This window comes from Nerophis lumbriciformis, linkage group LG22, assembly GCF_033978685.3.
Source record: "Nerophis lumbriciformis linkage group LG22, RoL_Nlum_v2.1, whole genome shotgun sequence".
Lineage (NCBI taxonomy): Eukaryota > Metazoa > Chordata > Actinopteri > Syngnathiformes > Syngnathidae > Nerophis > Nerophis lumbriciformis.
Window position 1 is genome coordinate 35,934,959 of NC_084569.2, and position 17,566 is coordinate 35,952,524.

A 17,566-nucleotide genomic window follows, 5' to 3' on the forward strand; every position below is an offset into this window, starting at 1 on the left:
ACAAACATAAGTAGAGTTACACATACAAATAGGACAAAGGACTTCTCATGACTTCACCTTTACTTAACACTAACTTCTGCATCTGTTGTCAGAATATGTTGCCTCTAGGGGTGTAACGGTACGTGTAATTGTATTGAACCATTTCGGTACGGGGGTTTCGGTTCGGTTCGGAGGTGTACTGAACGAGTTTTTACACGAACATATTAAGTAGCCGCCTCCGCTTCCTTCTGCCTCTGTTTCTGTCAGTCCTCTCCACAGCACCCAGCATTGTCTCACCCACACAACCATCTGATTGGTTACAAACAGAGCGGTAACAGCCAATCAGCAGTGCGTATTCAGAGCGCATGTAGTCAGTGCTTAGCGTTTAGCAGGTAAGCATCGGGCAGCGGATTCTCACCAAATGATAATAAACACCTCCCAGTCAACTACTAGTAACATCACTATGAGCCCGTTGACCTTCTAGAAATATAAAAGGCAGCTCAGCTCGCTCGCAGTCCTGGCTTGAGGTGAAGGCTAATTCGCTTTTAGCGTAACGTTAGCTCATTTTGCGGTGTGTGTGTGTTACGGACAGCAAAGCCCTGTCTGTCTGTTATTTCACTTTACCTTTTTCTGTGTTGATTGAGCTGTGTTGAAGCAGCAAAAAAGGACATTATGTTAAATGAAGAGTTTCTGTCTCTGATAGTTGATATAATAATGTAACTGCATCATAAAGCTTACATGAACTCCATGGTGTTCAGGGATGAATAGTCTCTCCTATTGCTATTGTACTATAGTTTCAGCTATAGTTACATTAATCATTAGTAATGCAGCAGCCTAGTTTTGAATGGCAGGGTCCCTGCTATCCCATGTTGATAAAAATATAACATTTACATAATAAATCAACTACAGGCTTCCCAAATGCTGTAATAAATTAAGCATGATGAGTTGACTTGAAACTGTTTAATGTTGCACTTTTTATATGTAGAAGAAAAGTTTTGTCATTTTATTTAATCAGAGCAACAACTTGAGGCAGTTTAATGTTGATTAACGTGGGCAGAATTATTATAGTGTTCCCAATGTTAAAAGGATAAAGCCATTGTTTACAAATTTGGTAAATAAATAACCAAAAAATTTATATTTTGTTGTTTTCTTACTGTACCGAAAATGAACCGAACCGTGACCTCTAAACCAAGGTACGTACCGAACCAACATTTTTGTGTACCGTTCATACTCGCGAAATTCAGCGCCTCTCCCGAAAACCTCCCGGGACAAATTTTCTCCCGAAAATCTCCCGAAATTCGGGCGGAGCTGGAGGCCACGCCCCCTCCAGCTCCATGCGGACCTGAGTCCGCTTTCCCACGATATAAACAGTGTGCCTGCCCAATCACATTATAAGTGTAGAATGATCGAGGGCGAGTTCTTGGTTTCTTATGTGGGTTTATTGTTAGGCAGTTTCATTAACGTCCTCCCAGCGCGGTAACAACACACAAACCGTAAAGCAGTTTGTCTGCCGTAAACAGCGATGTTGTGACACTCTTAAACAGGACAATACTGCCATCTATAACATCAATAGCCATCTATAACATCAATAACATATACGGCTTTTAGAGAGTGCAGTGCACAACTGCGCACACAACAAGGAGACGAAGCAGAAGAGCGAGGAAGATACAGCCATGGCGACGCCGACGACGAGTAATATGAAGAAATACGCTTTGTTGCACCTTTCCTGCCTGAGCCCGGCGATTAGTTGCAAATCTTGCTTTATTGATTGCTTGCACACAGCCAATCCAACACAAAACAAACTAGTCCCGCCCGCACTCACGCTACCGCTCCCTCTCTTCTCTCGCCCACACACTCACTGACGTCACTCACCTCACATGCTCACCTATTAAAGGGCCACACACACACACACATACGCTACTCTCATAACAGCTTGTAAATTCCAAGCCGCAGCTGCGATTGGACCTGGAAAGCCTCCGGGAAGAAGTAGTGGACTACCAAGTGCTTGGCACTGAAGATCTTCCTCAGGAAGCAAAGATTGACCGGTTTTGGGCCATGCTAGGGAGAGATGGAAGACTCCAGACTCTAATGCATTTGATGAAAGCACTTTTGTGCGTGCCACACATCAATGCATCATCAGAGAGGGTGTTCAGCATGGTTAGAAAAATAGTGACAGAGAATAGAACAATTATGGACAATTCAACCCTTAACTCAACAATGAGTAGATGAGTGTTATGTGTGTGTTTATGTGTAAATAAATGAACACTGAAATTCAAGTATTTCTTTTATTTATATATACATATATATATAATAAAATAAATATATATATATATATATATATATATATAATAAAATAAATATATATATATATATATATATATATATATATATATATATATGTATATAGCTAGAATTCACTGAAAGTCAAGTATTTCTTATATATATATATATATGAAATATTTGACTTGGTGAATTCTAGCTGTAAATATACTCCTCCCCTCTTAACCACGCCCCCGCCCCACCCCCGACCACGCCCACCCACCCCCCTCCCGAAATCGGAGGTCTCAAGGTTGGCAAGTATGGTACCGTTACACCCCTAGTTGCCTCCTATTAGCAAAATATATATACACTTTCCCTGTTTTTTTTTATTGATGCTGCTAAATAAGCAGCTGGTGTAACTCTGCTGGAGTTCTACCTATAAATACATCCAGTCCACTAAATATACTACCAATGTTAATGTTTCAAATTCCAGTATAGAATTACAAACTATTTGTGACAAACAGGTGTGGCGCTTGCAGAGAGTCCCGACACATGCAAGAAACAAGATTAATGGTTCAGAATCTAATTTGCACAGTTCATAGCATTCCACACTCAAAAGCTACCTCGAGTATACCGTATGTTGTCTGTCAACATAGTTATGTATACTGTACACAACCTACCAGGCTGTCCAACACTGTTGAGGCGCGTCATGAGGTGACGTGTGTTGGGACAGAGCATGTGAACATCTGACAGCACACTATCATGATTAAAGATGATCTGGTCCATGGCTGAGCAATCATGGTCTTCAACAGTAAAATCTCAGTCTTCAGTCAGTAATATCTGAGGATACAGAGAGTCAACAAGAATTTAGGCGCAATACAAGTCATTGAAATTAAAATAAACGTCGACAGCTATGACACAAGATCCTAATGACTTTAAAAACCTTATTTATTTTGGTCTCAATGGGTTTACCCCTTGAACACAGCACATATAGTCGTGGTCAAAAGTTGACATACACTTGTAAAGAACATAATGTCATGGCTGTCTTGAGTTACCAATCATTTCTACAACTCTTATTTTTTTTGTGATAGAGTGATTTTAAAGGGGAACATTATCACAATTTCAGAATTGTTAAAACCATTAAAAATTTACTTATTATGTTTTTCGAAGTTTTTTTCAAAATTTTACCCATCACGCAATATCCCTAAAAAAAGCTTCAAAGTGCCTGATTTTAACCACCCGTCCATTTTCCTGTGACGTCACATAGTGAAGCCAACACAAACAAACATGGCGGAAAGAACAGCAAGCTATAGCGACATTAGCTCGGATTCAGACTCGGATTTCAGCGGCTTAAGCGATTCAACAGATTACGCATGTATTGAAACGGATGGTTGTAGTGTGGAGGCAGGTAGCGAAAATGAAATTGAAGAAGAAACTGAAGCTATTGAGCCATATCGGTTTGAACCGTATGCAAGCGAAACCGACAAAAACGACACGACAGCCAGCGACACGGGAGAAAGCGAGGACGAATTCGGCGATCGCCTTCTAACCAACGATTGGTATGTGTTTGTTTGGCATTAAAGGAAACTAACAACTATGAACTAGGTGTACAGCATATGAAATACATTTGGCAACAACTTGCACTTTGAGAGTGCAGACAGCCCAGTTTTCATCAATTAATATATTCTGTAGACATACCCTCATCCGCTCTCTTTTCCTGAAAGCTGATCTGTCCAGTTTTGGAGTTGATGTCAGCAGGCCAGGGAAGCTAGGGTCGATATTCTTCTATGCCATCTCTGTCGTAGCATAGCTTTCGTCGGTAAAGTGTGCGGAACAAACGTCCAATTTCTTGCCACTTTGGCATCTTTGGGCCACTGGTGCAACTTGAATCCGTCCCTGTTCGTGTTGTTACACCCTCCGACAACACACCCACGAGGCATGATGTCTCCAAGGTACGGAAAACAGTCGAAAAAACGGAAAATAACAGAGCTGATTTGACTCAGTGTTTGTAATGTGTTTGAGAAAATGGCGGATTGCTTCCCGATGTGACGTCACGTTGTGACGTAAGGCGTTTAATTTGCCAAAATTCACCTATTTAGAGTTCGGAAATCGGTTAAAAAAATATATGGTCTTTTTTCTGCAACATCAAGGTATATATTGACGCTTACATAGGTCTGGTGATAATGTTCCCCTTTAAGTCAGGACTTTGGGAAGGCCATTCTAAAACCTTCATTCTAGCCTGATTTAGCCATTCCTTTACCACTTTTGACGTGTGTTTGTTGGAACACCCAACTGCGCCCAAGACCCAACCTCCGGGCTGATGATTTTAGCTTGTCCTGAAGTATTTGGAGGAAATCCTCCTTTTTCATTGTCCCATTTACTCTCTGTAAATCACCAGTTCCATTGGCAGCAAAACAGACCTAGAGCATAATACTACCACCACCACTGCTTGACGGTAGGAGTGGTGTTCCTGGGATTAAAGGCCTCACCTTTTATCCTCCAAACATATTGCTGGGTATTGTGGCCAAACAGCTATTTTTTTGTTTCATCTGACATCACATGGACAAAGATAAGACCTTCTGGAGGAAAGTTCTGTGGTCAGACAAAACAAAAATGTTGCTGTTTGGCCACAATACCCAGCAATACGTTTGGAGGAGAAAATGTGAGGCCTTTAATCCCAGGAACACCAATTCCTACTGTCAAGCATGGTGGTGGTAGTATTATGCTCTAGGTCTGTTTTGCTGCCAATGGAACTGGTGCTTTTCAGAGAGTAAATGGGACAATGAAAAAGGGAAGGAACAACAAACTTGGAGCGCTGAAACACATAAATCCGTCTTGTGTGTAAACGAGTGAGCGTCTGACTGTCGCGCGAAGACTACCGGAAACTAGAGGAAGGAGCAACTCGCCTTCAAAATAAAGGTCCCTTCTCATTACCTGATAATGTTATGTCACAGTGTGGAAACTCGTTCGGTGCAACTCTGTTCCGAACCGAACCCCCCGTACCGAAACGGTTCTATACAAATACACGTACCGTTACACCCTTAATTGGAGCACATACTTGTTGGTCACATGGACATCATAAGACCTTCTGGAGGAAAGTTCTGTGGTCAGATGAAACAAAAATTGAGCTGTTTGGCCACAATACCCAGCAATATGTTTGGAGGAGAAAAGGTGAGGCCTTTAATCTCAGGAACACCATGCGTACCGTCAAGCATGGTGGTGGTAGTATTATGCTCTAGGTCTGTTTTCCTGCCAATGGAACTGGTGCTTTACAGAGAGTAAATGGGACAATGAAAAAGGAGGATTACCTCCAAATTCTTCAGGACAACCTAAAATCATCAACCCGGAGGTTGGGTCTTGGGCGCAGTTGGGTGTTCTAACAGGACAATGACCCCAAACACACGTCAAAAGTGGTAAAGGAATGGCTAAATCAGGCTAGAGCAGTGATTCTTAACCTTGTTAAGAACCACCAGTTTCATATGCGCATTCGCCGAACCCTTCTTTAGTGAAAAATATAATTATTTTTCTTAATTTAATCTTAATTTGTAAATATTAATCATGAAATGATGTTATTATATTAAAGACATACTAATAAAGATATATTTTACAAACAGAAAGTTACAGGAATGTACACATGATCCCATGTTTACATCTCATTGTGCAACATGTGAATGTTTTAGTGGGACCTAAATGCGATATCTGAAAGGCGTACAAATTATTTCCAAAGCAGGACCCCCACCCAGACATACAATACTAGTACACAGCTCATGAAAAACTATTTTTTGTTATTGTCATTGTAAGTGGGCCAAAACACTTATATTGGTAAATAATCTAATGGATTATAATGATTATAATAATAAAACATTGAACTTGTTATTTAGTCAGGTTTGGGACTGGTGTGCTGCTGGTGTGGCCGCGGTGCATGTGCACTTCTGACGTAGCTCACATGTGCTCCACTGAATGCTCAAGGAGTTTTTGTGTTTGCTCAAGCATATGGAAAAATAGAGGGAACAATGTTTGGGGTAGAGATGTCCGATAATATCGGCCTGAAGGTGTAAATCTCGCGCCAGGCCGTACCCATATCCGGAACAGGTCTCCAAGGTGAATAGCCTCTGGCATGTTAGAACAAATAAATGCTTTAAAAATGTAATATCGGAAATAATCGGTATCAGTTTTTTTTTATTATCGGTATCGTTGTTTTTTTTTTAATTATTTAAAAAATGTTATTAAATCAACATAAAAAACACAAGATTAAGACTGAAACGACGCGTCGACCTAGTCGACGTCATCGATTACCGGTACGTAAATACGTCGACGCCGTTTTTTTGCGGCAATTCAAGGAAATACGGTATGCGACGCGTCGAAGCACAAAAACGGCGTCGACACGTCGCATACCGTATTTCCTTGACTTGCCGCCGGGGCACTAATTAATTTAAAACCTCTTCTCACTCCTGCGCTTACCAAAAGGCGTGGGGTAAATTTAGGCCTGCGCTTATAAATTTGAGTGATGTAAGGATACCATCATGAAAAGCACATTTAATACAAAAAACTTTATTGTGGTCTTACCTTTACTTATGAGTCCATGCGCAGCTGCTTCTGATCAAAAGCATTGATAACTTGTTTATAGAAGTCTTCCTTATATTTCTTCAGTTTTAAAAGTCTCTCTGTCTCGATGAAGATATTCCTTTAAGTATTACCTCCTGCTTCGATTGAAAGTCCAGTTTAGAAAACTGTTTTATTTTAGATATGTAATCCTCCATGTTAAAAGTGCAAGCAAACGATCGCTGCTCACTCTTGTGGCTTGTTGTCTTCTTCTGCAGCACCGGTCTTCTGCAGTACCGGTAGTCGCAAGAAGGATCACTAGCGCCCTCTACCACCAGGAGGCGGGAGTCATTTAATGACTCATATTTGACACACGCAGCTACGGTATATTAATAAAACATAGCTGCTTACTGTTCTTTTTAGCATATTCAATAGCTTGGACCTTATATCCTACTGAATAGCTCTTAATCTTCTTCCCTTTATGCGATTTCAAATTATTGAAATCAGCCTCCTCCATTTTGAAAATGATGACAGGTGAAGTGTCACTCGTGACGTGACGAGTTTGACCCGGTGGAAGTTCTAGACATATGCTAATTATTTCGCGAAACGAGTTTGACCCGGCGAAAATTCCAGACATGCGCTAATAAAATTAATATTTTGCGAAACGAGTTTGATCCGGCGGTAAGACCAAGCATGCGCTAATTATTTTGCAAAACGAGTTTGACCCGTCATTAATTCGAGGCATGCGAATACTATATACCGGTACCCGGCGCCAATTCAAGGAAATACGCACTTTTTTGTATTGGATGTTTATCTTTATTTTTGCACATTTTAAAGCAAAATAAGCAATACTTTTACTTTTGAAATGCTTATACTATTGCAGAATATTAAGATTTGCACTGTATGTTTATTTTATATTTGCACATTAAAAAGCAAATAAGCTACTTTTAATTTTGTTAAATGTTTACATTGTTACAGAATATTTTGTCATGTTGTTGTCAATGTTGACTGAGTGGCAATACTTTTTTTTGTAAATAAAAGCCATGCCTTTTGAAAAAACTGGCCTACATGTATTTTTTCATCTTAATTTTAAATTAAAAAAATAATCGGTAAAAGGAAAAATAATCTATAGATTAATCTAAAAAAAAAAAATCTATAGATTAACCGATTAATCGAAAAAAATAATCTATAGATTAATCGATAGAAAAATAATCGTTAGCTGAAGCCTTACACAAGATACACTTACAATTAGTGCACCAACCCAAAAAACCTCCCTCCCCTTTTACACTCATTCACACAAAAGGGTTGTTTCTTTCGGTTATTAATATTGTGGTTCCTACATTATATATCAATATATATCAATACAGTCTGCAAGGGATACAGTCCGTAAGCACACATGATTGTGCGTGCTGCTGGTCCACTAATAGTATTAACCTTTAACACTTAATTTTACTAGTTTCTATGTAACTGTTTTTATATTGTTTTATTTTCTTTTTTATTCAAGAAAATGTTTTTAATTTATTTATTTTATTTTATTTTTTAAAAAGGACCTTATCTTCACCATACCTGGTTGTCCAAATTAGGTATAATAATGTGTTAATTCCACGACTGTATATATCAGTATCGGTTGATATCGATATCGGTTGATATCGGTAATTAAAGAGTTGGACAATATCGGAATATCGGCAAAAAGCCATTATTGGACATCCCGAGTTTGGGGGTATCCATAATACGCCGATAGAGAGAAGTTTTTATTTACACGATGAGTCGGGTGTATCTTGACCTCCGCAGCGGAAGCTCCGTCGAACCCCTGGGGTTCGATCGAACCCAATTTAAGAACCACTGGGCTAGAATGAAGGTTTTAGAATGGCCTTCCCAAAGTCCTGACTTAAACGTGCGGACAATGCTGAAGAAACAAGTCCATGTCGGAAAACCAACACATTTAGCTAAACTGCACCATTTTTTTTTTAAAGAGGAATGGTCATAAATTCAAGCAGAAGCTTGTGGATGGCTACCAAAAGCGCCTTATTGCAGGTAAACTTGCCAAGGGACATGTAAGCAAATATTAACATTGCTGTATGTATACTTTTGACCCAGCACATTTGCTCACATTTTCAGTAGACCCGAAATAAAATTCATAAAAGAACCAAACTTCATGAATGTTTTTTGTGACCAACAAGTATGTGCTCCAGGGGTCGGCAACCTTTACCAGTCAAAGAGCCATTTTGACCAGTTTCACAAATTATAGAAAACAACAGGAGCCGCAAAAATTTTTGAAATTTTAAATGAAATAACACTGCATACAAAGTTTTTTTTTGCTTTGTGCTATGTATAAACCAGGGGTCTCAGACACGCTGCCCACACCTTTTTATGGAATTTTTAAGCTGGTGCGGCACGCGGATTTTGAATGAATAGCGCTTGTCAGCGTCATGCGTGCCGTGATGGTACAGCATATAGCGCCCACTACAACCAGCGTGCCTGATCAGCCACATGTTGAATGGGGCTTCCGCTTGCTCACGCAAGTGACAGCAAGGCATACTTGCTCAACAACCACACAGGTTACACTGACGGTGGCAGTATAAAAAAAACTTTAACACTCTTACTAATAATGCGCCACACTGTGAACCCACACCAAACAAGAATGACAAACACATTTTGGGAGAACATCTGCACCGTAACACAACATAAACACAACAGGACAAATACCCAGAATCCCATGCAGCCCTAACTCTTCCGGGATACATTAGACACCCCCGCTACCAAACCCCGCCCACCTCAACCGACGCACAGAGGGGCGGGGGGGGGGGGGGGGGGGGGGTGTATAATGTAGCCCGGAAGAGTCAGGGCTGCATGGGATTCTGGGTGTTTGTTCTGTTGTGTTTATGTTGTGTTAAGGTGCAGATGTTCTCCCGAAATGTGTTTGTCATTCTTGTTTGGTTTTGGTTCAAAGTGTGGCGCATTATTAGTAAGAGTGTCAAAGTTGTTTTATATGGTCACCGTCAGTGTAACCTGTGTGGCTGTTGACCAAGTATGCCTTGCTGTCACGTACGTGTGCAAGCAGAAGATGCATATTATATAACAGACTATCTTTGAATCTCAGTAAAACTAAAATAATGCTATTTGGTAATAGTAGAAAAGAGCATCATACACAAATACAAATAGACGAAGTAGACATAGAAAGGGTAAAAGAAACTAGATTTTTGGGAGTATTAATAGATGATCAAATGAACTGGAAATCTCATATACAAAACATACAACATAAGGTGGCAAAAAACATTTCAATAATGAATAAAGCAAAATATGTCCTGGGCCAAAAATCACTACATATTCTCTACTGCTCGCTAGTGTTACCATATCTGAGTTATTGTGCAGAAATATGGGGAAATAACTACAAATGTGCGCTACATTCGCTAACCGTGTTACAAAAAAGATCAGTTAGAATAATACATAATGTTGGATATAGAGAACACACAAACCCTTTATTTATTAAGTCAGAAATATTAAAGTTTGGTGATTTGGTAAAATTGCAAACAGCTAAAATGATGAACAAAGCAAACTATGACCTGCTACCAAAGAATGTACAACAATTCTTCTCAACTAAAGAGGAGAAATATAACCTTAGAGGAAAAAATTATTTAAAACATTTATATGCACGTACAACACTTAAAACTTTTAGCATATCAGTATGTGGAATTAAATTATGGAATGGATTAAGTAAAGAAGTTAAAAATTGTACTGATATGATCCAGTTTAAGAGGTTGTTCAAAATAATAGTGCTTACAGAGTACAAAAAAGAAGAATTATGAGAAATACTTTCAACCTTATTGAAAATAAGATATTCTTCATCTCAGTATGTTAATAATGACTGAATTAATTAAGTAATTACATATTACAAAACTGTTGTATACTAATTCATAGATGTTATTTTATTATATAAAAAGGTCAGTAAATGATTCTATATATTTGTAAACGCTTGAAGTGGGAAAGGGGTAGGATTAAATAAGCTTTGCTTCTTCCTACTCCTTTTCGGGCATGATGTCAAATGAAATGATATGAAATTGTGTGATGTATTATGATGTAAGTGTGTTCATGTTCCAAATAAACTAAAGAAAGAATGTTGGGCTGGCACGCTGTTAATACAGATTGTAGAGGGCGCCAAACGTTGTACCATCATGGCACGCCCTTATTATAGCTGTAAGGGTGAAAATCTGTGAATATTAATCCCGGGAATTTTCTGCGAGAGGCACTGAAATCCGGAAGTCTCGCGGGAAAATTGGGGGGTTCAGCAAGTAAGCTGCTGAGCCGCATCAGAGTGGTCAAAGAGCCGCATGCGGCTCCGGAGCCGCGGGTTGCCGACCCCTGCTCTATCACAAAAAAATAAGAGTTGTAGAAATGATTGTAAACTCAGTCCAGCCATGACATTATGTTCTTTACAAGTTTATGTACACTTTTGACCACGGCTGTAAGCAGGGCCGGCCCGTGGCATAGGCCGTATAGGCAAATGCTAAGGGCGCCGTCCATCAGGGGGCGCCACGCCAGTGCCACAAATGTTGGAGAAAAAAAAAAAAAAAGTTGGTACTCCATCCATCCATCCATTTTCTACCGCTTATTCCCTTTTGGGGTCGCGGGGGGCGCTGGAGCCTATCTCAGCTACAATCGGGCGGAAGGCGGGGTACACCCTGGACAAGTCGCCACCTCATCGCAGGGCCAACGCAGATAGACAGACAACATTCACACTCACATCCACACACTAGGGCCAATTTAGTGTTGCCAATCAACTTATCCCCAGGTGCATGTCTTTGGAGGTGGGAGGAAGCCGGAGTACCCGGAGGGAACCCACGCATTCACGGGGAGGACATGCAAACTCCACACAGAAAGATCCCGAGCCCGGGATTGAACCCAAGACTACTCAGGACCTTCGTATTATTATTTCTAAATACAAAAAATAATCCCACGTTAATTAAAATGCAAAGTAAAGCCTATATAATAGAAATATTATTTGTTACAACATTACGCCCCCCCCCCCCCCCTCCCCCTCCGCACGGTGCGCCCCCTCCCTTCCCGTATCATGACTCTTTTTGGACGTCACCACATCAAAAAATCAACACAAGATGTCAAATCGGCCAAAACTGTCAGGTGCCCAGGGAAGAAATAAGAGAAAAGAAGAGGAGGAGAAACGAGAAAAAGACAAGAGGTAGCAGGTAGGTAACGTTAGCCTACATGAAATTATTTGTCTGTTACAGAATGTGATAGTAACCTGGCTTTTTAGCATTAAGCTAATGTTACATGATTCGGCAATTGCTAATCAATAAATAGCTAGTTCTGTTTTAACGTCGGGTTAATATTGTGGAGGGGGCTAAATTGTTATGGAAAATAATAATGTAAAGTTAGGTAATTACAGTAATCCCACCTTACATTCCTCAGGGACATTTGTATTAGATCTTTTAAGCAGGTGTTTTTTGTTTACATTGTTATTGCCTTCTGGTTAGCTAATGTTTGCCCTGCAGGTAATAGTCACTTTTCCACCCCTTTATATATTAGGTATAGTTGTAAGCCTAGTTGTTAAAGTGCACATCATTAATGTAAATTAAGCAATATGTATGTAAAAAATATTGTATTTCATATATTCATTTTTTATTTTTTGCATTCATTTATTTATTCATATTTTTTTTATCTTGTTAACTATTCTGATTGTTAATTTGCTTTCTTTAAGTAAAAAAAAGGTCAAAGACAAAGCTATTCGGTTTCTTGTGAGTATATACACTTCACTGCCGATGTGGGGGGGGCGCCACCTAAAATCTTGCCTAGGGCGCCAGATTGGTTAGGGCCGGGCCTGGCTGTAAGTGAATTCACTTTAAAATGCTACGTTAACTATGGGAATGTGTGAATTGAGACGCAGATCAAATTCCCATCATTTTAATGTACATAATAACGCAGTTACATCATATGAACTTATTATCAATGTTCATATTTAACAAATGCCAAATAAAAAGCTTGTGACGTCTGGCTTGAAAATGAGTGTTGATGAAATGTCTATTGATAGATTGACGTGCTATACATACACATACACACGACATAAGATGCATATTACAAACAGCATATACTAAGTTGTTTAAAACGGGGTTTATCATGTCAAAAAGTTGCATTATAAGGTTTAAAAAGGTGAAGAATGCTGACCTGAGAGAAGCTCAAAGCAGGCGGCACACACCCCCTAAACGTTATTTTTATGGGTGCACCGTCTTAACTCCTCCGGGTTCATCAAGACCATTTTTAGGTTCCGGCTTCTTCTTCGTTGGAGTGTGATGGCAGTTTGTAGTCTTGTTTGCTGCATTACCGCCTCTCACAGACACTTTCAAGACGTGGGTTGTCACTTTATTTATATTGTTTTTTTTCCCCTCGGGAACATTTAACAAAGTTGATTTTATTTTTATTCAAAAACTAAATATTCTAAAAAAATAAAATTGAACAAGAAAAAACAACAACAACAACAGCAGCAAAAATAACAATAAGAGTGTAACCTATTTTTATGGACTTGCCTCTTTGTGATGTTAAGTTCCTGTTATAAGCTGTTATACAGTATATGCCTTGAGCTCTTATTTTGAAGGCGCTAAGAGCGGAAGAGGTGACACATTGTGGTGGAGTGGAGTTTTGAAAACAAACGAAATAAATGTTTGTACTAAATCAAATTAAAAATCGTTCAGTAAGAAGTGTTTGCACTAAATTAAAAAAAAAGAATCGTTCAGTAAAAAGTGTTTGCACTAAATAATAAAAAAGTAATCGTTCAGTAACAAGTGTTTGTACTAAAAAAAAAAGATTTGTTCAGTAACAAGTGTTTGCACTAAATAAAAAAAAGAATTGTTCAGTAACAAGTGTTTGCACTAAATAAAACAAATAATCGTTCAGTAACAAGTGTGTTCACTAAATAAAAAAAGAATTGTTCAGTAACAAGTGTTTGCACTAAATTAAAAAAAGATTTGTTCAGTAACAAGTGTTTGCACTAAATAAAACAAATAGTCATTCGGGAACAAGTGTTTGTACTAATTAAAAAAAGAATCGTTCAGTAAGAAGTGTTTGCACTAAATAAAAAAATAATCGTTCAGTAACAAATGTTTACACTAAATAAAAAAATAATCGTTCAGTAACAAGTGTTTGCACTAAATAAAAAAAGAATCGTTCAGTGACAAGTGTGTTCACTAAATAAAAAAGAATCGTTCAGTAACAAATGTCTGTAATAAAAATTAAAAAAAATCGTTCAGTAACAAGTGTTTGCACTAAATAAAAAAGTAATCGTTCAGTAACAAGTGTTTGTACTAAAAAAAAAAAAGAATCGTTCAGTAAGAAGTGTTTGAACTAAATAAAAAAAAGAATCGTTCAGTAACAAGTGTTTGCACTAAATAAAACAAATAATCGTTCAGTAACAAGTGTGTTCACTAAATAAAAAAAAAATTGTTCAGTAACAAGTGTTTTCACTAAATTAAAAAAAGATTTGTTCAGTAACAAGTGTTTGCACTAAATAAAACAAATAGTCATTCGGAAACAAGTGTTTGTACTAATTAAAAAAAGAATCTTTCAGTAAGAAGTGTTTGCACTAAATGAAAAAAGAATCGTTCAGTAACAAATGTTTACACTAAATAAAAAAATAATCATTCAGTAACAAGTGTTTGCACTAAATAAAAAAAGAATCGTTCAGTGACAAGTGTGTTCACTAAATAAAAAAAGAATCGTTCAGTAACAAATGTCTGTAATAAAAATAAAAAAAATCGTTCAGTAACAAGTGTTTGCACTAAATAAAAAAATAATCGTTCAGTAAGAAGTGTTTGCACTAAATAAAAAAGTAATCGTTCAGTAACAAGTGTTTGTACTAAAAAAAAAAAAGAATCGTTCAGTAAGAAGTGTTTGAACTAAATAAAAAAAAGAATCGTTCAGTAACAAGTGTTTGCACTAAATAAAACAAATAATCGTTCAGTAACAAGTGTGTTCACTAAATAAAAAAAGAATTGTTCAGTAACATGTGTTTGCACTAAATTAAAAAAAGATTTGTTCAGTAACAAGTGTTTGCACTAAATAAAACAAATAGTCATTCGGGAACAAGTGTTTGTACTAATTAAAAAAAGAATCGTTCAGTAAGAAGTGTTTGCTCTAAATAAAAAAATAATCGTTCAGTAACAAATGTTTACACTAAATAAAAAAAGAATCGTTCAGTAGCAAGTGTTTGCACTAAATAAAAAAAGAATCGTTCAGTGACAAGTGTTTGTAATAAATAAAAAAAGAATCGTTCAGTAACAAGTGTTTGCACTAAATCAAAAAAATAATCATTCAGTAACAAGTGTTTGTACTATATAAAAAAATAATCGTTCAGTAACATGTGTTTGTACTAAATTAAAAAAAAGATTTGTTCAGTAACAAGTGTTTGCACTAAATAAAACAAATAGTCGTTCAGGAACAAGTGTTTGTATTAAATAAAAAAAGAATCGTTCAGTAACAAGTGTTTGTACTATACAAAAAAATAATCGTTCAGTAACATGTGTTTGTACTAAATTAAAAGAAGATTTGTTCAGTAACAAGTGTTTGCACTAAATTAAAAAAAGAATCATTCAGTAACAAGTGTTTGCACTAAATAAAAAAAGATTCGTTCAGAAACAAATGTTTGCACTAAATAAAAAAAAGAATCGTTCAGTGACAAGTGTGTTCACTAAATAAAAAAAGAATCGTTCAGTAACAAGTGTTTGCACTAAATATAAAAAGAATCGTTCAGTAACAAGTGTTTGTATTAAATTAAAAAAAGATTTGTTCAGTAACAAGTAGGGATGTCCGATAATATCGGCCTGCCGATATATTTGGTCGATAAATGCGTTAAAATGTAATATCGGGAATTATTGGTATCGCTTTTTTTAAATTATCGGTATCGTTTTTTTTTGTTTTTTTTTATTAAATCAACATAAAAACACAAGATACACTTACAATGAGTACACCAACCCAAAAAACCTCCCTCCCCCATTTACACTCATTCACACAAAAGGGTTGTTTCTTTCTGTTATTAATATTGTGGTTCCTACATTATATATCAATATATATCAATACAGTCTGCAAGGGATACAGTCCGTAAGCACACATGATTGTGCGTGCTGCTGGTCCACTAATAGTACTAACCTTTAACACTTAATTTGACTCATTTTCATTCATTACTAGTTTCTATGGAACTGTTTTTATATTGTTTTACTTTCTTTTTTATTCAAGAAAATGTTTTTAATATATTCATCTTATTTTAATGATTTTTTTTAAAAAGTACCTTATCTTCACCATACCTGGTTGTCCAAATTAGGCATAATAATGTGTTAATTCCACGACTGCATATATCTGTTGATATTGGTATCTAGGGATGTCCGATAATGACTTTTTGCCAATATCGGAATACCGGATATCGGCAAAAAGCCATTATCGGACATCTCTAGTAACAAGCGTTTGCACTAAATAAATAAAAAAAGAATCGTTCAGTGACAAGTGTGTTCACTAAATAAAAAAAGAATCGTTCAGTTACAAGTGTTTGTACTAAATAAAAAAGAATCGTTCAGTTACAAGTGTTTGTACTAAATAAAAAAGAATCGTTCAGTAACAAGTGTTTGTACTAAATAAAAAAAAGAATAGTTCAGTAACAAGTGTTTGCACTAAATAAAAAAATTATCGTTCAGTAAAAAGTGTGTTCACTAAATAAAAAAATAATCGTTCAGTAACAAGTGTTTGCCCAAAAAAAAAAGAAGAATTGTTCAGTAACAAGTGTTTGTACTAAATAAAAAAAAGAATCGTTCAGTAACAAGTGTTTGCACTAAATTAAAAAATTATCGTTCAGTAAAAAGTGTGTTCACTAAATAAAAAAATAATCGTTCAGTAACAAGTGTTTGCCCAAAAAAAAAGAAAAAAAGAATTGTTCAGTAACAAGTGTTTGTACTAAATAAAAAAAAGAATCGTTCAGTAACAAGTGTTTGCACTAAATAAAAAAATAGTCATTCAGTAACAAATGTTTGTACTAAATTAAAAAAAAACAACAATCATTCAGTAAGAAGTGTTTGCACTAAATAAAAAATAATTTCAAAAAAAAATTTAAGAAAAAAAAACAAAAACAAAAAAAAACCGAAATAAAGTGGTCCTCGTGTAAATTGGAGCCTCTGTGTTTGTTATTTTGTAGTTTTATACAGTGTAGGCGACATATATAAACCCTCGGTTACATTGGGACTGTGCAGTGGTGACAGGGGAACATGCATATATTTGTTGTTGTTGTTGTGTGTGTATTTTTGGGGGGACAGGTTAATTTGTTGTTGTTTTTTTTAACTGCCTGTGTTGTTTTTGTACTTATCCTGTTATTGTGTTGAAACGAGGACGTTTCTTTTTGTAGGAGGGGAGGTATGTAACCTATTTTTATGGACTTGCCTCTTTGTGATGTTAAGTTCCTGTTATACAGCATATGCCTTGAGCTCTTATTTTGAAGGCGCTAAGAGCGGAAGTGGTGACACGTTGTGGCGGAGCGGAGTTTTGAAAACAAACGAAATCAAGTGGTCTTCGTGTAAAACTGGAGCCTCCGTGTTTGTTATTTTTGTAGTTTTATACAGTGTAGGCGACATATATAAACCTTCGGTTACAAGAGAAAACGTGAAAATTTAACAGAAGGGAAATAATGAACATGTTCCACAAAAAAGACCCATTGCCGCTGGTTCGCCTGTTGAACAACCGCAATGCTGCCATCAAGTGGTTAAAAGCTGCATTTCAACTGAAATATATAACAAGCATCATT

General features: G+C 37.0%; 1 protein-coding gene across 1 annotated transcript in view; it reads right to left on the reverse strand.

Moving 5' to 3' along the window:
* Nucleotides 1-13,009, reverse strand: part of mettl22 (methyltransferase 22, Kin17 lysine) — a 49,645-nt gene extending 36,636 nt beyond the window's left edge. The window contains exons 1-2 of the mRNA XM_061973820.1: nt 12,958-13,009; nt 2,919-3,078 (exon numbers count right to left, since the gene is read on the reverse strand). Of these exons, the coding sequence (XP_061829804.1) occupies nt 2,919-3,024 (106 nt within the window). The 5' untranslated portion in view covers nt 3,025-3,078; nt 12,958-13,009. The remainder of the gene's footprint in view (nt 1-2,918; nt 3,079-12,957) is intronic.
* Nucleotides 13,010-17,566: the final 4,557 nt, after the last annotated feature.